The 27,931-nt window shown below is 53.5% G+C and overlaps 1 protein-coding gene across 1 annotated transcript; it reads right to left on the bottom strand.

Moving 5' to 3' along the window:
- Window positions 1-3,794: 3,794 nt before the first annotated feature.
- On the bottom strand, window positions 3,795-22,582 carry LOC136567423 (1-phosphatidylinositol 4,5-bisphosphate phosphodiesterase gamma-1-like). The gene is made up of 32 exons (XM_066567038.1): window positions 22,027-22,582; window positions 16,215-16,364; window positions 16,020-16,113; window positions 15,859-15,906; window positions 15,053-15,137; window positions 14,842-14,922; window positions 14,716-14,750; window positions 14,115-14,187; window positions 13,919-14,020; window positions 13,720-13,838; window positions 13,557-13,642; window positions 13,250-13,370; window positions 12,991-13,159; window positions 12,688-12,807; window positions 12,402-12,509; window positions 12,120-12,307; window positions 11,738-11,938; window positions 11,500-11,619; window positions 11,040-11,223; window positions 10,693-10,770; window positions 9,426-9,529; window positions 9,125-9,221; window positions 8,208-8,274; window positions 7,760-7,923; window positions 7,548-7,644; window positions 7,218-7,442; window positions 6,449-6,597; window positions 6,142-6,256; window positions 5,863-6,024; window positions 5,149-5,237; window positions 4,864-5,048; window positions 3,795-4,784 (listed from the first exon to the last, which is right to left on the bottom strand). Exons 1-32 carry the CDS (start codon window positions 22,244-22,246, stop codon window positions 4,733-4,735), a joined length of 3,888 nt encoding a protein of 1,295 aa, XP_066423135.1. The 5' UTR covers window positions 22,247-22,582; the 3' UTR covers window positions 3,795-4,732.
- Window positions 22,583-27,931: the final 5,349 nt, after the last annotated feature.

Below are 27,931 nucleotides of genomic sequence, written 5' to 3'. Positions count from 1 at the left end.
TTTGTTTCAACATGAAGAAAGGGTGAATAAAAAAAATAAAAATAAACAATTTTCCTCACTAAAAGCCCAAAATAAATTGATTTTTTCTCATGAAATTCCTAATAATAAACTATTTAATTATCCAAAAACCCAAGAATAAATTTTCTCATAAATTAACCAAGAATATAAATAAAATATAAGAATATAAGAATATAAAATAACCAAGAATAAACTTTCCTTATTGAGCCCATTTTCCTCACGAAAACTCCAGAATAAACCACATAAATAAACCATTTTCCTCATAAAAAGCAAAAAACAAACACATATTTATCACAAAACCCACAAAACTAAACAATTTTCCTCATCAAAATCCTCTGACAATAAGTCATTTTCCTCATAAAAACCCACAAACAAACAATTTTCTTCCTTAAAAGCCGAAAATGAACTTTTTTTTCTCAAGAAAAACGCAAAAATAAACCACTTTCCTCATCAAAAACTACGAATAAATCATGTTCCTCATTTTCAAAAGAACCAGAACTAATTTCTTTTCCTTATCAAAACGTCGGAATAGACCCTTTTTCTCACTAAAAAACTCAGAGAATAAACAATTTTATTCGCCAAACCCCGAGAATAAATAGCTTTTCTCACAAAAATAAACAAGAATAAACTAATTTCCTCACCAAATCCGCCAAATAAACCATTTTCCTGACGGAAACACAGCAATAAACCCTTTTCCTCATCAAACCCAAGGGCAACACAGGTATTTAAACCAGAATATTCCCAATTTCCTCCGATTTATGGGAATAAATGCCCGTTCCCAGAGCTCCGACAGGGACTTGGGCTCGACCCCTCCCCTCACCGTCTCCGCCGCCGCTCCGGCCCCGGCACTTCCGCGTCCGAGCGCGCGCGGCCCGCCAGCCAATAGGAAGCGGCAGGGAGAGGAGGACGACCAATAGGAGCGAGGGGGCGGGATCACAAGAGGGGAGGGGGCGTGGCGCCGCAGCAGGCTCCGCCCCCTCCCTGCTGGCCTGGGGGGAAGGTGGGAACTGCGTGAGGGGCGGCGGGCAGGGGTGTGCCCATGGGCCCAAATCCCCGTGGATTTGCTTATTTTTCCACGGTCCCAAAGCCCTGTGGATGCTGGAGCGTGTGTCCCCATGGACCCAAATCCCACTGGATTCACATGTGTTTCCATAGACCCAAATCCCTTGGGGTTCGCGTGTGTTTCCACGGTCCCAAAGCCCTGTGGATCCTGGAGTGTGTGTCCCCATGGACCCAAATCCCTATGGATCCCTGAATCTGTGTCCCTGAATCTAATCCATGAATTGTGAAGTCCCTGTGTATCCTGGGTGTGTGTCCCCATAGACCCAAATCCCAATGGATTCACACGTGTTTCCATGGACCCAAATCCATGTGGATTCACATATGTTTCCATGGTCCAAAAGCCCTTTGGATCCTGGAATGTGTGTCTTCATGGACCCAAATCGCTATGCACTCTTGTGTATCCTAATGGACCCAAATTCTAATGGATCTTTCTATGGGACCAAATCCCTATGGATTCACAAGTGTTTCCATGGTCCCAAAGCCCTATGGATCCCTGAATCTGCGTCCCCATGGACTCAAGTCCCTGTGTATCTGTGGTGTGTGTCCCCATAGACCCAAATCCCAATGGATTAACATGTGTTTCCATGGACCCAAATCCCTGTGGATTCATGTCTGTTTCCATGGACCCAAATCCCTGTGGATTCGTGTGTTTTTTCATGGTCCCAAAGCCTTGTGGATACTGGAGTATGTGTCCCCATGGATCCAAATCCCTATGGATCCCTGAATCTGTGTCCCTGAATCTGATCCATGAATCGTGAATACACAAGTCCCTGTGTATCCAGGGTGTGCGTCCCCATAGACGCAAATCCCAATGGATTCACACAAGTTTCTGTGGACCCAAATCCCTGTGGATTCACATATGTTTCCATGGTCCCAAAGCCCTTTGGATCCTGGAGTGTGTGTCCCCATGGACACAAATCCCTAGAGACTCGTGTGTATTCTAATGGACCCAAATTCTAGTGGGTTCACAGGTGTTTCCATGGGCCCAAATCCCTTGGAATTCACGTGTGTTTCCACAGACCCAAAGCCCTATGGATCCTGGAGTGTGTGTCCCCATGGACCCAAATCCCAATGGACTCGTGTGTATCATAATGGACCTAAATTCTAATGGGTCTAATGGGTTTTTCCATGGGCCCCCTGTGGATTCGTGGTTTTTTTCCACTGTCCCAAAGCCCTATGGATCCCTGAATCTGTGTCCTCATGGACTCAAGTCCCTGTGTATCCGTGGTGTGTGTCACCATGGATCAAAATCCCAATGGATTCACATGTGTTTCCATGGACCCAAATCCCAATGGATTTGTGTGTATCATAATGGACCCAAATTCTAATGGTTCTTTCCATGGGCCCAAATCCCTGTGGATTTGTGTGTGTTTCCATGGACCCAAAGCCCTATGGATCCCTGAATCTGCATCCCCATGGACCCAAGTCCCTGTGTATCCAGGCTGTGTGTCCCCATGGACCCAAATCCCAATGGATTAACATGTGTTTCCATGGACCCAAAGCCCTACGGATCTGTGTGTGTCCCCATGGTGCCATGTCCCTGTGGATCTGGGTGTGTATTCCCATGGTCCCAAATCCCTATGGATCCCTGAATCTGTGTCCCCATGGACTCAAATCCTTGTCTATCTGTGGTGTGTGTCCCCATGGACCCAAATCCCAGTAGATTCACATGTATTTCCATCAGCTCATGTCCCTATGGATCTGTGTGTGTCACCATGGACCCAAATCGCTATGGATCTGTGAATTTGTGTCCCCATGGACCTATGGTCTGTGTGTGTGTCCCCATGGACCCAAATCCCAATGGATTCATGTGTGTATCCCCATGGACCCAAATCCCAGTAGATTCACATGTATTTCCATCGCCCCATGTCCCTGTAGATCTCTGTGTGTATCCTCATGCACCAAAATCGCTATGGATCTGTGAATTTGTGTCCCCATGGACCTATGGTCTGTGTGTGTGTCCCCATGGACCCAAATCCCAATGGATTCATGTGTGTATCCCCATGGACCCAAATCGCAGTAGATTCACACGTATTTCCATCGCCCCATGTCCCTGTAGATCTCTGTGTGTATCCCCATGCACCAAAATCCCCATGGATCTGTGAATTTGTGTCCCCATGGACCCAAATCCCCATGGATTCATGTGTGTCCTAATGGACCTATATCCCAATGGATTCACATGTGTTTCCATGAACCCATGTCCCTGTGTCCTTACAGATCCATGTGTGTGTCCCCATGGACCCAAATCCCTGTGGATCCACGTATGTGTGTGTGTCCCCATTGCCCCATGTCCCTGTGTCTCTATGGATCCATGTGCGTCCCTGTGTCCTTATGTCCCTATGGATCCATGTGTGTGTTCCCAAGGACCCAAATCCCTATGGACCCATATGTGTCCCCATGGCATGGCCCTGTGATCCTGCATAGCTGTGTCCCCAGAGCCCTCTGACCCCATGGCCTCATGTCCCCCATGGCCCTGTGTCCCCACAACCTTGTACCCATTGTCCCGGTGTCCCTCTGCCTTGTGTCCTGTGTCCCTCTGCCTTGGGTCCTTCCTGGGTGGCCCTGCCTGCCACAACACACCCCCAAGTGTCCCCACTGCTGCTGGGACAAGGGTGACACACTGGATCTGGGACTACCAAGCCACCTCCCCTACCCTGGGGACCTTGAGGTGGCAGCAGAGCTGGAAGGGGACACCAGGTCACAGCAGCAGGGTATAAATATTGGCTAAATAGATTTATTTTCATACAAAGAATACACATGTCCCCCCTGCTGGGACACCCCGACTCCAGGGGACACCCCAAGATGTCCCCAGACACCATCAGGCTGGCCACTACCTCAGCTGGCTTTACTGTCAGGATCTGTCCCCACTCCCAGAGTTTGGTGACAACTCTGGGTCACCTTGGGGACATCCCTGTCCCCTCTGGGGCCACCTTGCTGCCTGTATTTACCAGGTGCCTACTCAGGGCACCCTGTCACAGGCCACTCTGCTTTGTTGGACAGCCCCAGACTTGGTCCCCTGCTCCCTTGGTCCCATGCTGGGACATCTCTGGACATTTTGGGGTCCCCCTTGTGCCCTAATACTGTGGCTGGTACAGACACTCCCTCCCCCCACGCCATATGTACACGCTGGATAAAAGAAGAAAATACAGGTATTTATAGCAGGGGAGCAAAATACTCCCCTAACCCCCCCAAAAGTGTCCCCTGTGTCCCCATCCTGGTGTCTCACCACCAGCCAGTCCTGACACCTGTGCCCAGGATGGAGGTGACTGGTCCTGCCCCATCCTGGGCCAGCTGGGCCCCTGTGCCTCAGTTTCCCCATCGGTCATGGGGCTGCCATGGGATGGTGGGACATTGAGAACATTGGGTGAGGAAGAGCCACTGCGGCCACCTTGTGGGGACAAGGACGTGGCCATGAGCCCCAGGGAATGTGGGATGAAGCTGGAGGCGCCTGGGATTGAAGCCAGAGCATCCCACCTCCCGCCTCACCCCCGTCACAGGCACAGCTACCCAAGGCCCCCTTTCATCCCCGAATTTGTCACGCTGCTGTCACCCAGCCCTGGGCGTGGTGGGAGGTCCGGATGTGGCCACCCCACCTCCCTTTGTGGCAGGAGGAGGTGGCTGGGGGAACTCCTCAGCTCTGAGTCCCTCCAGCTCAGCTGCGTTTGGTGACCATCTGCCGGTCCCTCTTCTTCTTCTCCATCAACCTGGTGGGGAGCAGGGTGGTGGCCTTAGAGACCCTCCCCAAGAGGGACCTCCTGAAACCACAGGGAGAGGACAACTCACTTGCGGTTGCGGACTTCAGTGAGCTCCATGAGCCGCTCCTGGGCCGCCCGGAGCTCGTCCAGGCGCTGCTGGTAGCGGGAATCGCAGCCGTTGGTGCGCTCGTAGCTGGAGACCTGGCTGGAGAGCTCGCTGGCACGGTCCCGGAGCTGCTGGATGGACGAGTAGAGGTTCTCCTCATCTTCCTCCTGCTCCAAAACAAGCGTGTGAGGATGGTGTGATGGGCAGGACGCACCAAAGATTTGGTTCCCCTTGTTCCAGGTTTCCCAAGCTTCCTGGGCTACCTGCCTTGGCGTTGATGATTTCGATGTGGATGAGTAGGGAGGCGAGCTCCAGGTCCTCGGTGTAGCTGTTCTTCAACGGCACTGACCGATAGCCTGGACACAACATCACAACACGAGCTCAGCACCACAGCAGGGTCCAAGCCCCTCACCATGGCCAGGACCCCAGGGAGATAATGATGATGATTGCAGGGGTTTGCACTAGAAGAACTTTAGAGGTCCTTTCAACCCAAACCCTTCTATGACTCCATGACTTAATGATGGAGGTCATGATGATGATGATGACAATGCAGGAGAGTTGGACTCAATGACTTTTAGAGGTCCCTTCCAACCCAAACCCTTCTGTTTCCATGATCTGTGACGGAGATGATGAAGGTGATGGTTGAAAGGGATTTGGACTGGATGACCTTTAAAAGCCCCTTCCTACCCAAACCCTTCCATGATTCCATGACTCAGTGATGGAGACCACGATGATGACAATTGCAGGAGGGTTGCACTAGAAGATCTTTAAAGGTCCCTTCCAAACCAAACCCTTTTATGACTCCATGACTTAATCATGGAGATCATGATGATGATAATGATGGAGATAATGATGATTGGAGGGGGGTTGGACGAGATGACCTTTAAAGGCCCCTTTCAATCCAAACCATTCTGTGACTCCAGGACTATGAAGGAGATGATGATGATGATGATGATGATGATGATGATGGAAAGACCATACCTGTTTTGAGGCCCTTGACAGGGAAGGTGGCTTGTGCCAAGAAGTTGGGGTCACTGAACATGTCCTCCTCATACACCACGAAGCGGAGGAAGGCAAACTCGGGGTTGTTGATATCGAAGACGAACTGCTTGAAGAGCCAGACGGGGTTGAAGCCGTTGTCAGCTGTGGGAGAGAGCACAAAATCCAGCCCCATCACTCACATGTCCTCTCAAGAGGATGACAGAAGGCAGAGTCAGGGCTGTCCCTGAGGGTGGGGACATCACCTGTGTGGTCTCTCACCTACGACATCTGTCTTGTTCTTGCTGTTGTCATACTCGGAGCCGCAAACCTCCACCTCCACAAAGGGGCACACGATGCTCCTCCCGTTCTTGGGCAGGTGCCGGGCACCAAGGATCTGTGGGAGAAAGAGGAGGAAGAAGAGGATGAGGTCTGGATGAAGAAGATCTCCCAAGAGTAACAAGCTCTATGGAGCAAATATGTAGCTGGAAAAATTAAAAGCTGCCCCTGGTTGACCCAAAAATAAGGAAGGAGTTCCCATCTTGATGGTGACCTCCTCAAGGTGGTCTTGCTATCCTTGCACACTTGCCTGCAGCTGGACTGTGATGGGCTCCACAATCTTCAGGCTGTTCTTGTCGAAGGGGTCGAAGGTCTCGTCCCTCATGATGTCTGGCTGCAGGACGTAGCCGCTGCGGCCACCGAGCATGAAGAGCGCCTGGTTCAGCTGCATCGGTTTGTCTGTGGCCGTGGGGACAGAGCAGATCTGAGTGTGGGGCTCAGGGACCTCCCCCAGGTTCTTGGTTAGAAGGTCCTACCCTGCAAACCCGACTAAGAGCCCCTGGCTGTGGTTGGAGGCGGGATGCAGCTGAATTTTGCATGAATCACCCAAGGATTGCATGGAGATAGCCCCATCAGGATGAGGACAAAGACTTGAGAGAATCCAAACCACCCTTGTCCCCACCAGGATAAGGACAAAGGTTGGAGAGATCTTTCAAACCACCCCCTGCATCCCCATCAGGGTGAGACACGGGATGGAGAGCATCCAAACCACCTCCTGTGTTTCCATCAGGATGAGGACAAAGCTTGGAAAGATCATCCAAGTCACTTCCTCTATCCCTATCAGGATGAGAACAAAGCTTGGAGAGGTCATCCAAACCACCTCCTGTGTTCCCATCAGGATGAGGAAAAGGTTGAAGAGCATCCAAACCACTTATGTCCCCATGAGGATGGAGACAAAGCTTGGAGAGATCACACAAACCACCTCCAACAAGATGACCCAGGGCAGAAGCATTGGGAATGGGAATTTTGAGACAACCTTTGGGAATGAGCCCAACAACAACCCCAGGAGCAGCATTTACCGGGCGTCTGGAAGTTGAGGGCCACGAGTTGGCTCCCACAGATCCACATGGGCAGTGGGTCATAGTTGGAGGAGTCCAGGCGCTGTCCCTTGGGGTAGATGCGGCTCAGCTGGCGGCGGTTGTACTGCAGGAACTTCTTGCCCTTGCTGCGGTTGGCGTATTTCTCCGCCTTGGTCTCGGGGAAGGAGGACATGTCCCGGTAACATGCCTTGTCTGTGCCAATCTCTGCAAGCACCAAGTGGCCATCAGGGAAGGAATGAGACCTGGATAGTTCTTCCCACCTGTCTCTTTCCACGCTTCATGCCTTTATCCCACTTCTCCAGGACTTACTGTCCTCATCAAACGGCACCGGGCGGCAATACACGACCAGCTCCGAGAGCTCCAGGGCGATCTTCTTCCTCCGCTCCATGATCTTCCCCTCTTGCATCTGCACCAGGAAAAACAGGAGCTGCAAGTCTTCCCCCAGACTCTTCCTTTGGAGATATGAGGAACAATCTCCAAGAGAAAGGGACCATCCAGCCCCATCCTCTGCATCCCCTCACCCTGGCGTCCGCGTTCTGTGTGGCCTCCCGGATCTTGGCCACCCACTCGCTGAGTTCCTCCTGCGTGTCTGCGGCCACGTCCAGCGACTGCGCTGCGTGGGACATCTGCTGGGAATGGATGGTGAAGACAAATGGTTTGGAGCTCCTCCCGTCTTTGGAGATAACTATAAGGACATCAGAGGGGGGCTTTACTTGAAGACATTCCCAACGGATGGCTCTGTGGAGCAAACGAAACCTCAGCGGTCCCGCTCCCGGGCCCCCACCAGCCCCTCCTGGCACCCCACCATCCATCAGGATCCTCCTGTGTGGATCCCATTTTTTCCAATGTGTGGCTTCAGCTTTACCATGCTGAAACATGCCCTTGGAATCAAGGGAAAATGTCCCCTGAATCATCTGGAGATCCCAATTCCTCCAAATTCCCCCCAAATCCATCATTAGGGACACTCACCGACATGGCAGGATGGGACATCGATGAAGCCCTTCAGGAAGTTCCCCAGGGGGCTGTTTTCTGATGACTGCAAGAGAGGAAGGAAGAGGTAAAATGGGAGAGACCTGTGGGTTATAGGCAGCCACCACCCAGCCCTCCGAGCTGGACAAATCTGAGGAAAAGAAGGGAAAAAACATCCAGGAGCATCACCCCAAGAGCTGGGTTGGAGTACGACCAGGAGCATCCCTCAGCCTCTGGATAAGGGTCATGGCTGGTACAGGGCTGGGAGCATCCCCTAGATTCTGGATAAAGGTCTGGGTTGGAGCAGGACCAAGAGCATCCCCTGACTCTGTGGGACCAGGAGCATCCCCCAGATTCTGGATAAGGGTCTGGGCTGGCGCAAGGCTGGGAGCATCCTCCAGTTTCCAGGCAAGGATCCAAGCTGGAGTGTGGCCAAGATTATTACCCAGCCTCCAGACAGAGATCAGGGCTGGAACAGGACTGGGAGCATCCTCCAGCTCCTAATAAATCGTCTAAGTGGGAGTGGGGCCAAGAACATCCCTCAGTCTCCAGATAAGAATCTGGACTGGAGCAGGAGCACAATCATCCCCCAGCCTCAGGGTAAGGGTCTGGCTGGAGAGGACCAGGAGCATTCCTCAGCCACTGGATAAAGATCTGGGCTGTCAAAGGACCAGGGGCATTTCCCAAGTCCCAGAAATAGGTCCAAGTTGGAGTAGGGCCGGGAATATTCCCCAGACTCTGGATAAGGGTCTAGGCTGGAGCAGAACCATGAGCATCCCCCAGCCTGTGGCTAAGAATCCAAGCTGGATCAGGATTGTGAGCATCTCCCAGCCTCAGAATAAGGGTCTGGATTTTGTCAAGGCTCTTGGGAGCCTCCAATGTCCTCGCTCCCAGGATCCCAGAGAGGTGACACTCACAGCCTCATCCTGCTCCTGCGCCTGGGTGCCAACGATCTCCTCCACGTAGTTGGCCGGGAACCAGAGCTGCTTCTTGCCCCCGTAGTCCCCCCGCCACCTGCAAGGGGTGAGAGGATCAAGGCGAGCGGACAGATTTTGGGGAGGGGGGGACAGGGGTGTCCCTGCTGCATGCGGTGCCAGGGGGTGGTTGGAGAAAGGGTGGGGGGACAAAGAAGGAGGCTGAGTTAAAACCCGCTGTGGGAATACCCGGGGTGTCCCCTCCATCTCCCGCCCACGGTGACACCCAAGTGACAGCCCTCACCAGCCACCGTCCTGCTTGTCCACGTTGTGGATGATGGCCTGCTTGCAGAATGACAGCTCGTCCTCCCGTTGTGCTTTGTAGTCATACAGAGCCTTCACCGTGCACTGGGGACACCAGGAAGAGGGACACGTGTGTCACCACCCAGCCCCTGGTGACACACTCAGCCCAGCCCCTTGAGCCCCCATTGTGGAGTGTGGGGGATCCTGACCCCAATTCATGGCATCACAGAATGTTAAGGGCCTGGAATAGACCTTAAAGGTGATCACATTCCAACCCATCCCACCATGGGCAGAGACACCTTCCACTAGATGCTCCAAGCTCCGTCCAACCTGGCCTTGGGCACTTCCAGGGAGGGACCATCCACAACTTCTCCATTCCAGTGTCTCACCACCCTCACAGTAAAAAATTTCTTCCTAACATCTAACCTGAATTTCCTCCATTTTGTATCTATTACTCCTTGACCTATCTGCAGTTCCTGACAAAAAGTGCCTCTCCAGCTTTCACTGGATAGGTTAGAGGGGACAGGAGGGCTGGAGGTGCCTGTGGTCCTTCAGGATCACCACATTCAGAGCCGATCAGGTTCCTTTTTTGGGATCCCCAGTTGTCTCACCTGGTGCACTGAAGGGTTAATCCTCTGATATTACCACATTCCCTGGAAAAAACCCCTTTGGGTTAAGTTTTCCTCTGTGTGGTCATACCTTGCAGCAAAGGGACAATTAAGGCAGCAGCAGTGCTGGACCATGGGATTGTAGGATCACAGGAAAGGAACCTTAGGGCTCCAGACCAGCCTCTTCCAAGATTAACTCCAAAATATGTCCAGTTACAAAAACCCACAAGGGTGGAGACTTAGACAACTCTGAGAACAACCAAGTCTCAAAAACCTCTGAGGATGGAGACTGCACTACGTAGGAGCTGACCCTAGACCTGCTTTTTAAGGGTTTCCCAGTGCAAAGGGACTTCCTTGCTGTTGGGGCAAACTTCTATGAGGTCCCTGCTCCAGGCTGGGGTCTCTCCAGCCCTGTCCTCCACCACACTGTGACAATGCTGTCACTGGAGCTCGGACTGTCCCCAGGTGATGGTGATGTTGGCTGGGTCCAGCTCCAGCATCACTTGAGGGTCAAAGAAACAGAGCACAACTCAACCATTTCTCTGGTCAGCAATGCTGGGAGGTGTGGATGTGAGGAGGGACCATCCAGGAACCCCAGCACTCGGAATTGCCATATCCCACCACTCACCACCTCCCCAGGACACCAGCTTGGCCCCTTACCCTGGCCATTGGCATCTTGTTGGCCTCTACGTAGAAATGAGGGGTCCGCACCTCATACAGGGCTCCATAATCCAGTTCCTGCAAGGAGAAATACCTGATGGGGTCACCTGGCTGTGGGCAGGGCTATGAAGGGAGGAGAGGAGGTTGAGTGGGATGTAATATCCCCTTGCAACTTGTTGGAAAAAGGAATTATGGTGGAGTTTTAATGCTGGGTGATGACAGTGGAACAAGCTTGGCTGGTTTTGGCTGGGCTCCAACCAAAATTCTGGAAGCTGGTGGCACTGAGGAGGGGGCTTGGTTTCCTGTGGCACAGAACCTCCACCATCCCCACTGCTGGGAGAACTCACAGTGGTGCCCATCTTCTCCAGGGTCTCCTCGTTGATGGGGTAGCGCAGCTTCATCTTGCGGTACAGCGGGTGCTTCTCGTAGTAGCTGATGAGGTCCACGAGGCTCTCGAACTCAGCCGAGCTGCCCAGCATGAAGAGCCGCCCTTCCTGCTGGATGCGGCAGTGCTTGATCTTCCCCTCCGCCCTGGGGCCAGGAGAGATGGGAATGGGATGGGTGAGAGGTGGCCAAATTCTGGCTCCACGATGGGGATGGGCAGGAACTGATGCTTGGGGATGCCACCAAGGTGAACACCCCGAGGACGTCACAGAGAGGGTTTCCCTTTCATGACACCATCACGTGTCCCACTGTGTCACCCACAGCAAACCCCTGCCACCTAGCTCGGGGTCACAGCAGACAAATTATCACAAAAAAAATCCTCAGCTTGGCCAAGCCCAAGTGGCCTCGTGTGGCCTCACTCACCGGAAGGAGATGGCATAGGAGTTGGGCTCGCTGCGCTTCCGCACCAGGAACGCTCCATCCCGTGGGACCCGCATCAGCATGTGCTCGGCCTGGAGACGCGTCAAGCTGGCGTGGTACCACCTGCCCAGGGAGAACATGGAGACAGGGGGCTGGCATCGGCATCTCCACACCCTGCTGGGGCTGGAGGAGGCCGGTGGACCCATGGGATTGAGGGGATGGGGATTCGAAGGATCCTCACTCTTTGCTCTCGTGGGCGTTGGGTTGGGGGACGGGGTCGGTGAGGCGCATCTCGAACTCGTTGCAGCGCAGCGGCACCTCCCGGTAGTGGCAGATGAGGCTGTAGAGGCTGTCGAAGACCAGGTTGTCTGTCAGGTAGAACTTGGTGGCCCCAGCCTCCTGCCTCGAGTGGATCCGGCAGTGCTGCACCCGGCTGGACCTCCTGCCATGGGGGTGGGAGAAAGCCAAGTCAATCTGGGTCCACATCTCCACCATCCCACACTTTGGGGTCTGCACAAAAAGGTGACATTTCCCCAAAAAAGCCATTCCAGCCACCAAACCAGGCACTGACTGGAGGGTCACCCAGGGAGGGTGGGATCCTGCCTCCCTGCTGGAGCTCCTACCAGAAGGAGAGGGTGTAGTCGCCCACGAAGGTCTCGCTCTCGCGCACCAGGAAGGTGCCGTCTTTGCCGCCCGTCTCGGTGCAGTACTCGTGCAGCAGCTTCTCTGCAATCTGTCGCCCGTCACGGCCACCCCCGAGCTTGCCGTGGAACCACTTCTCCGTGAAGTGCAGCTCGTTGTTGTTGAACTCCTGCAAGTTCATCCCAAAGTGGGTGTTGTCACCCTGTCACCCTCCCCACAGAGTTGTCGCCTCGCCCTGTGGGTGTGTCCTGCCCCTCACGCACCTCCTTCTGCTCCACCTCCTCTTCATCCTCGTTGAACTGGTAGCGGGATGTCTCCTCTGAGTAGTAAATCTTGTTGCTTGTCAGGACAAAATAATGAGGGCTCCAGGTCTGGGAAGGAGGAAGAGCATTGGTGGGGTGAGGAAGAGCATGACACGAAGGGATGGAGCTTTGGGATGGGGTTTTTAATCCCTTTCTTCCCCTTCACAGCATAGCAGTGGTCTAGGAGAGCCCATCCCAAACCCCACTGTCTGACAGATCCCACTCAGCCCCTGAGGGCCTTCCTTACGTGGTCGATGGGGTCTTCAAGGTAGAGAATTCCATTCTTGATGGAGTTGCTGATGTCGTTCTCTGAGTAACTGGCGGTGGAGACCTCCTCATACAGGTTCCCTTCAACCAGTTTCTTGTGCTGGGGGACACCAAGGGAGGGGAGCTCAGTGGTGGCCATGGGTCACACTGACCTCCCAACCCTCAGGATCAACCTCCCACAGGTGCCTTCCCACCATCCCTTGCTCCCCTTGACCATCTCTTGGTGCAGAACCTGACACAATCTGTGTCCCTCCTGCAAAGAGGCGTTTTGCCTGCTCCACACCTTGATTAGGATCTTCTTCTTGAGCTGGGTGGGCGAGGGCAACTCATCGGCGTTGATGTCCACTGGCTTGGTGAGGAGCATGTCCCCAAAAACCTTCTTGAAGTGACAGGCCATGTTCCTCTGCTGGACAATGCTGCAGTGGTCTTCGATGGAGAGAATGATGGGGAACCTGGAGCAAGCAGGTGGGAATGGTGGCCTCAGATGAAGGTGAGGGAGATTTTCGCAGAACTTAGAGATCATTGGGGGAGCTGGGGCTTACTCAGAGGTGACGAAGGCGTGCTCCTTGATGGTGTGCAGCACATCCAGGAATTTGATCTTGGAGGTCAGTGTGTGGCCATGGTAGATGATGGGGAGATCGTCCGGGCCATCCCAGCAATCCACTGAGTAGGAAAACACCTTGGTTAATTCATGTTTGCCATCAACTACGTGCTGGGAACTATTTTTTGAGCACCCAAATGTCAGGGAAAGTTCCTGTGCCCTGGTGGCATGGGATGGGGGCAGGGAATAGTCTGTTTGATGGGACATGAGGGGTTCCAGCATCCCTGTGAAGGGCTGGTGGGACTCACACTCGATACAGCGGCAGCCCATCCGCAGGCACCGGGCGTACGCCTCCAGGGAGGACTCACTGGAGAACTGGTCTCCTGTCAGGTACCTACAGAGGAGAGACAAGAATGATGGGATGCTCACGGATGTCCCTGAGGAACGCCCACGAGAGGGAAAATTCCTTACGTGTTGTGGGATGAGGAGATCCAGTACTGGGACAAAGGGTGGTTCATCTCCTCAGGCACCACACGCTCATACTTAGCATCCATCACCATGTTTTCCTTGGAGAAGAGGTATGTGAGGAACTAGGTGGGGAGAAGCAGAGAGGTCAGAGCCTGATGGTGCTGGGGAGATCCCTGTGGGGACACTGTGTGGGGCCACCCACCTCATCCAGCTGGAAGGAGGGCTCCGACGCGTCGTTGGAGCTCTCCTTGAGGTAGGAGCACATGTAGTCCCGCACCACGCCCACGTCACTGGCCCAGGATTCCTGGGATACAAACACGGCTGTTGTTAGGGGGGGAACTGGGCTGGAGCATCCCATGTGGGCTCCTTAGGCTGCAGAGTTCTCAGGGAAGCCCCACCTTCTGGTCATGCAGCAGGAACTTCTGGAAGTCGTAGAGGGACACTTGGCACAGCTCAGGGCGGTCCACATTCCTGGGACAAGGATCAGCCACCAGTGAGGAGCAGGAGAAGGATTTGGGATAGATCCCATGGCAGAGTTGAGGCCATCAGTGCCCATCTGCAGCTCAGCCTCCCCATGACCCCCATTCCCACCAGTCCCTCCACCCTGTGACTGGGAGAGGCCGGCACCAGCTGGAATGTGCAGTGCTGTCCAAGGATACTGGGAGAAGGGGAGGGTGAAATGTCCCTACATCCCTGGCAGCTGCCCTATCTCCCATCCCTTCCCACCCCTTCTCCCATTTCTGCTCCTATCTTTGCTTCTATCCCAGCTCCCATCATTGCTCCCATCTCTTCTGCACCCATATTCCCATTCCTTCTCCCACCCCAGCTCCCATCATTGCTCCCATCCCTTCTGCACCCATATTCCCATTCCTTCCCCCCTACCCTCTCCTATCCCTTCTCCCATTCCCATTCTCTGCTCTGCCCCACAGCCTGGCGGTATTTCCCACTCTATGGATCCAACTCTTGGAATATTGACTGGGGTGGGAGCTGGGAACTCACCGCAAGGGGAAGGAGAGCTCCAGCTGCTCAATGACCTGGAAGGCAGAGAAGGAGTCCAGGCTTAGCTGGAGGGGGACACATCCCACCAGGATGAGGACATTTGGGAGGCCAAAACATGGATCTTACCGATTTCTGGGCATCAAACATCAGGTTTTTGTAGAACTGGATGAAGTGGGAGAAAGTCATCTCATTCCTGGCTTCCACTTCCTGTGGGAAACGGGGCTGGATGAGAGTGGGTCCACTCGATTGGAACCAGGGACACCACGGTGGCCCCAGCCCATGTGGGGCAGGTTGAAGAGCATCTCCCTCCTAGCTGGGGTGTCCAGAGGGTCCTTACCACGAGTTTATCCCTCAGGAATCTCATGTTGGGAACGCGGTAGTTGACCTGGGGGAGCATCGCCTTCAGGTCCTTCACTGTGATGCTGCCAGAGGGAAAACCAGAGTCAGGGTACTGCCAGATCCCTGGATGAGTCTCAGCTCCCAACACCAAGGGTCCCACCCCAAATCTTGGTGCCTGGCATAGGGATCCTACCCTCCTGTCCTGTGGATCCCTGCAGTGGCACAGGACCCAGGGAAACTGTGGATGTCTCATTCTGGGAGGTATCCAAGGCCAGGCTGGATGGGGCTTGGAGCAACCTGGTCTAGTGGAAGGTGGAACTAGATGATTTTTAATGTCCTTTCCAACTCAAACCATTCCACGATTCCATGTTTCTGAGATTAATTACGTGGTGTCTGCCATGAGTGTGAGCTGAGGGACAAGGAGAGGAAGTGCATCCAAGAACCAAATGGGCATTCTTAAGACATCATCCTACTTGGAGGTGATGCCCATTCCCACTCCCATAATAATTTAAGTCCAAATTCTCTTGGTTTGGGAAGATAATTATGGGCTGCATTAATGGCCTGGCCCCTCTGGCACTGGTGAAAATGTGTAATTGGGGATGGATCCCAGTGGTCCTCACAGTCACAAGGATGTGACCTGCACCCACCCAATCTCTGATTTTTGGTGCCCTCAAGCATCCGAAAAACCCTGGTGCTCCCTTGTCCCACAGACCTCACCCCCAGCCTGGCTCAACTCCAGATTTGGGATGCAACAGGGGGAATATGGTTCTGTCCAGCTGAACTCACTGTGCTGGTGGCACTCACCTGCCTTCCCTGGCCCTGTCCATCCCATCAAACTGCTTCCGTAGCCACCTGGGAAGAAAAGGATGGACAGACAGTGCTCAATCCCAAAGAGGCCCAAGCCCAGGGCAGGTTTTCTTCCCAAAACAGGGACCAGGAAATGGGATCTGCTGGTCCTTCCTCACCTCTCAATCTGCAGTGGGGTCTGGGCTCTCTGGGTGTCAGCCACCAGCCAGTTGAGCCCCGTTATCCATAGGTTGATGTCCTCCTCGCAGAAAGCTGTTGGAGGAAGAGGAGGGCGATGAGGTTGGGATAGGGATGATGGGATGTTGGGAAGGGGGTGGGACAGGACACAGGAAATGGAGAAGGATTCAACTCACCAGCCACGCTGAGTGTCCGCAGCCTGAAGTCCATCCCGTAGAGGATGATGAAGCACATGGTGAAGTCCAACTTGCGAGCATCCTCGGGGTAGCGCTCGAAATCCCGGGAATTCTTCCCCAGGCGGATCTCCTTGATCTCCCGAATGTCGACTGCGGGGAGAGAGGAAAGTGAAACTGTCCCCTGCCACCACGGCCTCATGTGAGTGGTTCAGGGAAGTGGGAATTCCAGGAGGACATGAGTCCTCTGGAGAACCTTGTTGCCAGGATGGGATACCCTCAGGAGTGTGTGATGGAATTATGGGTGCTGTGGCCGCGTGTCTTTGAGGGTGACACGTCCCCAGTGTCCTCCAGTGATGTGCAATGGCATCATGGGTATGGCATGTCGATTCAGGGACCATGATCCCAAGGTCCCTGTGGCACTGCCTGCTGGAGTGGGACAGCACTAGGGTGTCATGGCCTTGTGTCCTCCAGGGATCAGTGTCCCAGGATGTCCCCGGTATGGGGTGTCCCTGGAGTGCTGCTGCAGCTGAGTGCACCACCATGGATGCCACGGCCACATGTCCTCCAGGGAACTGTGTCCCCAGGATGGGGTGTCTCCATGGCACTGCCTGCTGGAGTGGGATGGCACCATGGTGTCATGGCCTTGTGTCCTCCAAGGATCCATGTCCCAGGATGTCCCCAGGATGGGGTCCCTGCAGTGTTGCTTCAGCTGTGTGAGAGGACCAGGATGACACAGCCACGTGTCTTCCAGGGATCTGTGTCACAGGATGTCCCCAAGATGGGGTCCCTGCAGTGCTGCTACAGCTGTGTGAGAGGACCAGCATGACACAGCCACATGTCCTCCAGGGATCCGTGTCCCAGGATGTCCCCAGGATGAGGTCCCTGCAATGCTCCTGCAGCTGAGTGACAACACCACGGATGCCACAGAAAAGTCTCATCCAGGGATCTGTGTCCCAAGGACAGGGTGTCCCTGCAGCCCTGCCCCCACACGCTTGATGGCCCCCATCCCTGTGTGTCCTCCAGGAACTCATGTCCCCAGGACGTGGCATCCCAGCAGCGCTGCCCACTCTTTTCCCAGCTTTGTGGCTGCCACGCATCCTCCAGGCTCATCCCACCCCATCCCAACCAGCAAATCTCCAGCCACCTTGTCCTCCCCAAGCCAGACCCTGCACTGGGATAGGCTGAACTCATGTTTTCCTTGGAGAACTCTTCCCAAAAGTGGCAATTTGGAGCCCCGGCAGCCGGGACCGCAGGGCGTTGCTTTCCTGCTGCTCTGCTCCCTCATTATCCCGCTAAATAAAGCTCCAACAGCGGCGGCAGGGCCGGGTTTCCGGACCACGCTCTTCCTCACTGCTACTCCACCAAGGGACATCTCCAATTTTCCCAGTGGACACATCCCACTGGGAGCAAGAATAATAACATAATATTAGGAACAACACACAAAGTTGTTCTTGATCCCACAACCGTCACCCCCCAGGCAGATTTGTCCTCTGGGAACGAGCCACCGACACCGGAAAGGGCTTTGTGTGACCCAGGGCGGCCGGACCACCCCGCCAGGGGTATTGTCCTGCCGAGGAAATGGGTCATTTCCCGGAGAATTTCCAGCCCGGCTGCGTTTCCGATGTGGTGGTGGGGAAGGCTGCAGACGTGCCTTGGTGGAAACCCTCAGCCGAATCCAAAGAGGGGATCCAAAGGGGAAAGAAAAGCTGAATGCAGGGAGGAATAAGGGATGGGGGGAGGAATTGGGCTGATTAAGCAAGAAAAGAGGGGAAGAATAGTTTTTCTTGGCGGAAAAGCTCCAGAAAACAGTGGAGGCTTTATCCAGCCTTCTTTTGCTGGATGACTGCAAGCCAAATTTCACGGATCAGGGTGGGATTTTAGCACAAGTGACACACAGGAGCTCTGCACCCCAGCACGAGCTTTGTTTTGGGACAAGATCTCAAGGAAAGAAACTCTGTTGTCACTGGTGGCTCTGGTGGCTTGGAGCAAAGTCTCTTCCATAAGAACAGGCAGATTTTGGGGATAAAAATGGGTTTATAGGTTAAAAAGCAGCCACTCGACCCCAAACCTGCCCATCCACAGGATGCCAGGGAGTGGTGAGAAGCCAGTGGCTACCATGGCTTTGCTAACAAGTTGCAATGCTGCTACTCCTTGGATTTAACTTCTCCAGGATCTGGCCTTGCACCTGAACTCTGAGAGCTGTTCCTAATTCCAGGAATGGTTTGTATCAGAAGGGACCTTAAAGATCATCTCATTCCAACCCCTGCCTTGGGTAGGGACACCTTCCACTAGACCAGGTTGCTCCAAGCCCTGGCCTTGGACACTTCCAGGGATCCAGGAGCAGCCACAGCTCCTCTGAGCAATCTCTGCCAGGGTCTCACCACCCTCACAGGGAAGAATTTCTTCCCAATATCCCATCTATCCCTGCCCTCTGGCAGTGGGAAGCGATTCCCTGTGTCCTCTCCCTTCATCCCTTGTCCCAAGTCCCTCTCCTGCTCTCCTGGAGCCCCTTTAGGCCCTGGAAGGGGTCCTGAGGTCTCCCTGGATCCTTCCCTTCTCCAGGATGGACATTCCCAGCTTTCCAGAGCAGAGGGTTTCCAACCCTTGGAGCATCTCCATGGCTTCCTCTGGACTCACTCCAGCATCTCCATCCTGCTCCTGGACCCCAGAGTTGGAGGCAGCTCTGCAGGTCTCAGGGGCAGAGGACAGAATTCCCATTTTCCTGCTGCCTATGCTGTGGGATGAACCGAGGACATGGGGAATTTCTGGGCTGCCAGCAGCAGTTTTTCATTCACCAACACCCCAAAATCCTTTTCCCCCTAGGGCAAACAGCCCATTCCCATGGAAAACCAGGGGAAAAGGGAGCGGCGAGGGGCTGCACAATGCACCCGAGCAGCAGCTTCCTGGAAACCACATCTGCAGCGGATTTGCCTCGATCCTGTCAGAACTCTGTCTCCAAACTCCTCCCCGCATTGTCTCCATTGTCCTGGGCGATTAAAACACTCTGGAAGTCGGTTCCAGCTGCGAAAATCCCTTTTCTTTTCTAATGCAAAGCGAGCAGCGTGGTGCAAAAAAAGATTTGGAATGGTGGGGAGATGATGGAGGAGCAGGTTCTGCCCAGTGGGATTTTAGGGATGCTGAGAGCCTGGGAGATTTCTTTTCAGGCATTAGGAGGGAAGCAAAGGGGTTGGAGGGAATGGCTGTGCTGGGAATTCCTGTTGGCCTGGGCCGGGGTCATCCCTTCTTGCAGGATGTGGCAGCTCAGACCCTCCTGGACAGGGGAAATTGGAAGACCATATCCTGCCGGGATCCTGTGGTGTGGTTTAAAACCTGGAATAAAATATTTCCTCCTTGTCCAACAGTGATAAATCCCAACAGGATTTTCTCCTCCCAAAAAAGTCCTGACCCTAATTATTTGCCATTAACAAGGCTGGAGGTGTCATCAAACTACCTCTCCAAAATCCTCTTGGATTTTTCACACTGCCTTCATCCCCCTTTCTTTTAATTTCTTGTAAAGATCCCATTTTGGGGCTGTTTTTCACCAGATTCCTTGCACTGGGAACTGGGGTCTGCTGAGGGCGACTAGCTGGAAGCCCTCCAGGATAAGGTTAATTTTGGAGGCCACACTCCAGGCATTCCCAGGCATGGACACGATCCCAGGCATGGACACATGGACACGTGTCCAGAGGCTGCTTAACAAAGCATGTAATTATCCTGGGGGTCCAGGGGAGAGCCAGGATCCGTGTCCTGGCCCTGACAGTCCCTAACAGAGACATCAGCACTTCCCACTAATCCCTCTCCAAGCAGGATGCTGGCTTGAAGGGGGGGATTTAAAATGGTCTGGGCAGGCATGAGGTCTGGGAGATCCTGGTACTTCCATAAAATCACAGAGAGTGGGAAGAGAGGGATGGACCAGGGGTTGAGGATGCTCCAGTCCAGCACCAGGATGGGGATTTCTCCCACTCCAGACGAGGAAAAGTGAATGGTGGGATGGGATGGCCAGACTGCACATTTCCAGAAGGATTTTCATCCTTTTTTCATCCTTCTGGATGACCTTGGAGGATGACTAGTCATTCCCATGGGGGAGATTGAGCTGTTGTATGGGAAAAGACACATCCTAAGGCTCCAGAGGGGAAACTGAGGCACAGCATCTGAGCAACCCGAGATCCTGACCTGGCAGTGCACAGAGCTTCCGGAAAAAAACAAAAAAACCAAAAAAAACAGCTGGAAATGCATTATTCCATGACTGGATAACAAGTTCCTCTCCATGAGGACCTAAAATACCTCTCCAAAACTGGGTGCCCTTCCTCCCATCACCTGCTCCCACAGATCTGCTCCTGTATCCAGAAAGTCTGGACAAGCACGAATCCTGCTCATGCCTGTTCTCAGCTCTGAGTGCCACCCTCCTTTTCCTGGCTCAAAGCTGGAATTCCACCTTGGGATCAGCACCTCCAAGCAGGAGCTGAAGCTTCCTGGGGATTTTCCTGGATCTTGCAGATAATCATCAGTGGGTGGTGATTTTAGGGGGGGTCATTGGTGATTTTGGAGGAGCCTCTCCAGGAAAAAGGTACCTCCCAAACCTCTGGGGTGGGTTTTGCCATCATGCAGGTGAGGTGATATCCCAAAACTGATTTCCTTCCCTGCACAGAGATGTAGGAAGAGGTGATGGTGTAGCTCCATGGCACCCCAATCCCAGCTTCCTTCAACTGGATTTTTTTAGCTCAAAGCTTTGAGGTAATGGGCACCAAGACATGGAGCCCCAACAATTCCCACTGTTGGGAGAACATCCCAACAACCTCCTAACCACTGGTGAATCCACATGGAAGGGTGATTTTTATGGATGCTCCAGTGGGGTTTTGGGGTTAAAAAAGCACCATGAGCAGGAACAGGGATGGCCATTCTTTTCCCTCCTTGCTAGGGAGGATAGAAATCCGTGGGGATGAAACAGAAGCAGCTTGATCCCACAGAACAACTTCCAAGGTGGGATGGAGGACGTGAGGGATGCTCAGCCCCAGCAGCTCCTGCTTTTATGGGAATCACCCTGTGGCCAGGCACCCTGACAAGGTAGGACATTCCACAGGGGTGGGTATCCCACCGTGGTAGGACATTCCATAGGGGGAGCACCCCACCGTGGTAGGACATCCCCGTGTGGCCAGGAATTCCACAGCCAGTCACCCCAGCATGGTAGAACACACCACCACATCCAGGAACCCCACAAACAGTCACCCCACCACTGTAGGACATCCCATCAAGACCAAGCACCCTATAACCAGTTACCCCACCATGGAAGGACATCCCACCACAGCCAGGAACCCCACAACCAGTTACCCCACCACTGCAGGACACCCCAACACAGTCAGGCACCCCACAAACAGTTACCCCATCATGGCTGGGAAACCCAGTATGCCCAGAAACCCCCCCAGCCAGTCACCCCACCACTGTAGCACACCCCAACAGACCCAGGCACCCCACAACCAATTACCCCACCACTGTAGGACATGCCACAAAACCCAGGCACCCCAACACATCCAGCACCCCACAATCAGCCCCCCACTACAGCAGGACATCCCAACACATCCAAGCACCCCACAGCCACTTACCCCACTGTGGCAGGACACCCCAGCATGTCCAGAACACCCCCAGCCAGTCACCCCAATACAGCTCAGCATCCCACCAGCACATCCCCAGCCCCCCAACACCGCTGCCACTGATACTCACCAGTTCTCCCCAATCCTCCCAGCTCCCCCCCAATCCTCCCTTTCCTCCCAATCCTCCCTGTCCTCCCAATCCTCCTTGTCCCCCCGATACTCACTGTCCCCCTCCACCTTCTCGGGCGTCCGGCTCCAGATGATCTGGCGCGTCTCCAGCTTCACCTGGAAGGTCCTTCTCTCCGGCCTCTGCGACTTCTTCTGGTAGAACAAGGTGAGGACGGTGCCCATCTCCAGGCAGCGCAGGATCCTGCCCATGTCCCCCGGCTCCATCCTGGTGTCCTCCAAGAAGCCATTGACGCTGTTGAGCCTGGCCATGGACATCTTCACTGCTCGGCCATCGCCCGGCGGAGCCGCACAGCCGGGATTGTCTCATGCAGGAGAGGACGGAACCAAAGGGCCGAAAGCTTCCCCTGGGGATTTTTCTGGGATCGCCCCGGGCGTGGGTTTTCCTCTACGGACGAGCGGAGCACGGCCAGGACACGCAGCCTCCGGGATTGGCGACAGCGGGGAGGAAAAGGCCGGGCTGGAGGTACCGTGACCTTCGTGTCACCAAGGCTGGATCCGGCCCTGGCGCTGGCATCCAGCGGCGGTGGGAAAAGACAACGCCGGCCTTGCTTGCGGATGAGTTTTTGGATGTGGGGAGGAGGAAAAAAATCCAGCCCCACAAAAAAAAAAAAAAAAAAAAAGGAAAAAAAAAAAAGCCAAGTCACCCCAAAAGTGATGGTGGTGAGGTGGCAAAAATCCTCCTCCTCCTCCTCCCTCTCTCCCCGGCCTCCGGGCCGAGCGGGGCCGGGGTTTGGGAATGGGGTGTCGGGAGGTGTTTGGGAAGGTTTGGGGAGCAAGCGGGATGGCGGTGGGAAGGGATGTGGGATGCGGGGTTGGGGTGGTCGGTGGTGGGTGGGGAGGTGGGATGGGGGGGAGAAGGGGAGGGGGTTCCCACCGCCCGCCCGCCCGCCGCCCCTTTTTTTTTTCCCCTGCTGCTCCTTAATTTCGGGCTGATGAAATGGACGCCCGGAGGAAACTGCAATCACACATGGCCGGAAAGAGATCAGAAAGGAATTTAAAAAAAAAAAAAAAAAAAAAAAAAAGATCTTGGAGAAAGGAAAATGCGAGCCGGGGGAGGGGGGGGGGGGTGTTTGTGTGGAAAAGATGGCTGAGGGTGACATCTAGAGGAATTCCAGATGGGAATCGCATTTGGGGGTGGGGGGTTATCCCGGCACAGGGGGCACCCTGGGATGGGACTGCCTGGGTGGAAAAGTGGGGGTCTTTTTGGGGAAAAAAAAGGGGTTAAAGGAAAGCAGCTGCCGTGGGTTTAGTTCCTGGCTGTCCCTTAGCTGATCTGGGAATGAAGCTCCAGGAGGGATCGGGATTGGAATCACTTCTGTCATGAGTTTTGTCCAGCCTCAGCTCGATGGGAAGGGGGTGGGAAGTGCAGGGTGGGGAAGGAACATATGGAGGGGGGGCGGGGGGAAGGCAGCAGGGCACAGGGACTGGTGTCACAGCCCCTGTTTTGTCCCTTTGATGGATTCTGGGTGGAAAAAGACCAGCTGGTGCTCTGGGAATTGCTCAGGGATTTGGGGGAGGCAGAGGGTGAGGGGGGACCAGGGTTGACAGGGGATTCTTTCCTGGCTCCACCTTTTGGGAATTTGGACCAGAAGGGGATTTTGTGGTGCTGGCTCTCCCTGGGGAATATTTGGGATCCTAGTGATGGATGCTATAAGAGTGCCAGTGATGGACGCTCAAGAACTTGGGGATCCCAGTGATGGAGGCTCAGGAACCCAGAGATCCATGTCCCAGGCTCATCCCACAGTGTGGGCAGGAGGAAAAGGGGGAATTCTGCCCCTCTGCCTTGCTCAGGTGAGACCCCACTTGTAGAGCTTCCTCCAGCCCTGGGTTCCAAGAGCAGAAGGATGTGGAGCTGTTGGAGCAAGTCTAGAGGAGGCCACGGAGATTCTCTGAGGGCTGGAGCTCCTCTGCTCTGGAGCCAGGCTGGGAGAGCTGGGAATGTCCAGCCTGGAGAAGAGAAGGCTCCAGAGAGACCTCAGAGCCCCTTCCAGTGCCTGGAGGGGCTCCAGGTGAGCTGGAGAGGGATTTGGGACAAAGGATGGAGGGACAGGACACAGGGAATGGCTTCCCACTGCCAGAGGGCAGGGATAGATGGGATATTGCGAAGGAATTCTTCCCTGTGAGGGTGGTGAGGGGCTGGAATGGAATTCCCAGAGTAGCTGTGGCTGCTCCTGGATCCCTGGAAGTGTCCAAGGCCAGGGCTTGGAGCGACCTGGTCTAGTGGAAGGTATCCCTGCCTGTGGCAGGAGGTTGGAACTGGATGCCCTTAAAAAATCCCTTCTAATCCAAATTGTTTTGTGATTCCATGACCCCAGTGGGGCTGGATGGCCGTGGAGCAGGTTTGCACCACCTGGCAGTAGCTCAGTGAGGATTGGGATATTTAGGATTTTACCTCCATGAGGATTGGAATTGCAGAGAGAGAGAGAAAAATATCTCCATCTTTCCACTGTCTGCCTGCAAATCTCCACTTCCCCAAAGAACTTGTGGACATACAGGGTGGAAAGGAGATCGTGAAGGGATTTTATTTTCCTTGCTTTATCCATGAATTAACTTCTGTTTCCCCCTCCTCCTCTGGAGCAGAATAAGCTTTTGTTCAGGGCAATAAGCTGCAGAGATAGTGGCTGCTTGTGTTTATGTTTTCCATTTCCAGGCAAATCCCATTTCAGAGCCCCCCTGAACGCCAGGCTGGGAACTGAACATCCCGATCGGAGCAAGCTGCGGTGGATGGAGGATCAGAATAGAAGATTGTTTTTCCACATGGGGCTGAGCAGCCAGGGTTTGGCTTCTGATGTCCATCCAAAACACGTGGGTGGGGAAGGAATGCTCTGTTTTCAGTCAGCAATGGAATCACTGGTTTAATTTTAGCCTCTCCAGAGCAAAGCTTGAAGAAAGGAGTTCCCAGAGCAAAGCACCCTACGGAGGCTGGAGGGGGATGAGGAGCTGGAGTCTCCATGAGGCCCCCAGGAATAGTGGTGTGCCCCCAAGCTGGTGCTGCTGAGCACTCAAAATTCATGGATCTTCTTAAAAACCTGGATGTGACTCATCTGTGCAGGTCAGGAGAAGCGCTGGGACATCCTGGAGCTGTTGGGAGGACAAGGAGAAGCCATGGATGTGCCAAGCTCCATCAAAAGGTGCCCCACCAATACACAGGGAGCTTCAGTGGGTGAAATGTCCGGACAAATTGGTCCCAGGAGGAATCTAGCAAATTGAATTCCCTCTGTGACTTTTGGATGTGCATCGACCTCTGTTTTGCTGAGTGGTGCTGCCCACAGAACTCCAGAGATCCAGCTGGGAGAGGAATCAGGTAAAAAAAATGCCAGGAAGGTCTGGAAAATTCACTTCCTTCTTCCTGAACATCCTTCCCTCTCATCCAGGGCTTGCAAAGGAGCATCTGATGCCACTTTGCCCTCAGCTTTTCCAGCAAAAGCCACGGCTCAGATTGTCAGGAAGTTTGCTTCCCCTCTCTTTCGTGCTGTTGTGAAATTTCCTGAAACCAAAAGGATTTGCAAATGTTTTTTCACAGGAACACTGGAGCGGCAGGTCCTGCAAGGTGGGAATTTTGCAATGGCAGCTGGTGGTGTAACTGCATTAAATTGGGATAAAACCAGATCCCTGGATGGCCACATGCTCCTGGAAGAGTTCTGCTAGGCAATGCTGATGATCCAAACCATATTCCCAATCCAAATATTTACAATTGGCAGTGTATGGATTTTTTTCCCAACCTTTCCAAGCAGGGAAAAGTCCAAGGCCCAAGAACTTGGGGAGCAAAGTCCTCTCCCCTTCACAGCTGAAGTTGGATCAATACAGATGTTTTCACATGAACAAATATTTTTGGGAATTCTGCCACGGTTTCCTGTTGGATTGATTCTATCCCTCGGAATTGGCAAGGGAAAGCCATGATTCCATTGCCAGGCTATGGTGGAGTCATATCAGAATCATGGAATGGTTTGGGTTGGAATGGACCTTCAAATTCACCCAGTTCCACCCCTTGACATGGGCAGGGACACCTTCCACTGTGCCAGGTTGCTCCAAGCCTCATCCAACCTGGCTTTGGACACTTCCAGGGATGGGGCAGCCACAGATTTTCTAGGAATTCAATCGCAGCCCCTCACCACCCTCAAAGGGAGGAATTTCTTCCCAGTATCTCAGCTATCCCTGCTCTCTGGCAGTGGGAAGCCATTCCCTGTGTCCTATCACTCCATCCCTTGTCCCAAGTCCCTCTCCAGCTCTCCTGGAGCAGCTTCAGGCACTGGAAGGGGCTCTGAGGTCTCCCTAGAGCCTTCTCTTCTCCAGGCTGGACATTCCCAGCTTTCCCAGCCTGGTTCCAGAGCAGAGGGGCTCCATCCCTTGGAGCGTCTCCATGGCATCCTCTGGATCTGGTCCAGCAGTTCCACATCCTTTTACTGTTGGGGACCCCAGAGCTGGGTCCTGTGAATCTCTGTGGGTTCCTTTCCTCACTCAGTAAAGGAAACTCATTTTGCCATTGGATGTCACAGCCCCCACTATCCCATTCCCAAAGAGCATAGGATTTAGGATATTTTTGGATTAATTGATTTGTAGCTGAGGTTTTTGATCCATGGTTGGTCCTTCTGCCTCCATGGAATTGCCAAATGAGCCATCCTGGATTCAGTGGTTGAACAAAGAGGAGAAAGAAGAGGATTTGTTCTCTCTCCCCACTTGAAATACCCTGGAAGGGAATTCCTACTGGGAATGACAATGACATGGAAGCACAGAGATCATGCCTCTGGTCTCTCCCTTTCCCAAACACGTGGATTCAGGTCTGTGTGCAGCTCCTGCCTTGGCAGTGCCACTGGAGGCAAGAAACATCCCCAAAAAACAGACACCACAACACAAAACCAGCACCCACTCAATAAATGACAGCAGCTTTTCCTTTAGAATCCTGCAGCAATTTCTTCTCCCATTTCTGACATTCTCCTCTCTGTTTTCCATCTAACCCAGGAGACATCTCCTTCCCTTGAGCCCTATTCTGGAGTCTTGCTGTTATCAGCAAAAAAATGTGAGTCGAGAGTTTGTTTGCCCTTGGGAAGCACTTTTTTTTTTTCCCCATTGGAGTTAAAATAGGAAAAACATTTTGTAGAAGAAGCAGATTTCTTCAGTGTTAAATAATTGCTGAGCTCCTCTCAGAGCTGGGGCTGTGTCCATGGATTTCTGCAGGAGTGGGAGGAAGGGTTTTTAGTAGGGCCTGGAGCAACAGGATGAGGGGTGATGGATTTAAACAGAGAGGGGAGAGGTTTAGATTGGAGATGAAGAAGAAATTGTTCACTGCAAGGATGGTGAGAGGTTGGATCAGGCTGCTCAGGGAATTTGTGCATGCCCCATCCCTGGAAATGTTGAGAAGAAGAAAGGGGAGAAGGGGAAGGAGAAAGAAACAAAGAAAAGGAGAAGGAAAAGGAGAGCGGGGAGGAAGTGGAGGAGAGAAAGATGGGAAGGAGAAATAAAAAGGAGAAGGAGAAGGACAGGAGGAAGAGGAGGAGAAGGAGGAGAAGAAGGAAGAAGAAGAGGAAGAGGAAGAGGAGGAAAAGTCCTGCACCCAGATCACATCCCATGAGTCCATGCCATGGATGGTGCTGGCACAGCAGGGAATGGGTCACTCACCTCCAGACTCCTCCCAATCCTTCAGGAAAAGGATGCAGGGAACAACCACTGACCTTGGGTGGGACTACACAGGTTTTAAACCTTCGCTCTCTTGATTTCCCACTTCCTCCTGAATTACACTTTAATTAAGGCATCTCCCTGAAATCTTGACATAACAATCACAGAGACTCAAGAGTGCTGGAAGACATTCCAGGAAAGCTGTAGCTGGCCCATCCCTGGAATTGTTCCAGGCTGGGTTGGACAGGGCTTGGAGCAGCCTGGGATAGTGGAAGGTGTCCCTGCCCATGGAAGGGGGTGGAATTCCATGACTCTGAAGGTAGGTCC

This window comes from Molothrus aeneus, chromosome 1 (assembly GCF_037042795.1).
Source record: "Molothrus aeneus isolate 106 chromosome 1, BPBGC_Maene_1.0, whole genome shotgun sequence".
NCBI lineage: Eukaryota > Metazoa > Chordata > Aves > Passeriformes > Icteridae > Molothrus > Molothrus aeneus.
Note: the sequence above shows the minus strand (reverse complement) of the source record. Positions and strands in the feature narration are given on the sequence as shown.

Excerpts from the sequence above, each read along its gene's own strand:
- LOC136567423 (XM_066567038.1), bottom strand. The coding sequence starts at position 22,246 with ATGTCCATGGCCAGGCTCAACAGCGTCAATGGCTTCTTGGAGGACACC. Across the intron at positions 13,839-13,918 it reads CCTCCTTCCAGCTGGATGAG|TTCCTCACATACCTCTTCTC; the intron begins GTGGGTGGCCCC and ends CTCCCCACCTAG. Across the intron at positions 9,222-9,425 it reads GACAAGCAGGACGGTGGCTG|GTGGCGGGGGGACTACGGGG; the intron begins GTGAGGGCTGTC and ends CACCCCTTGCAG.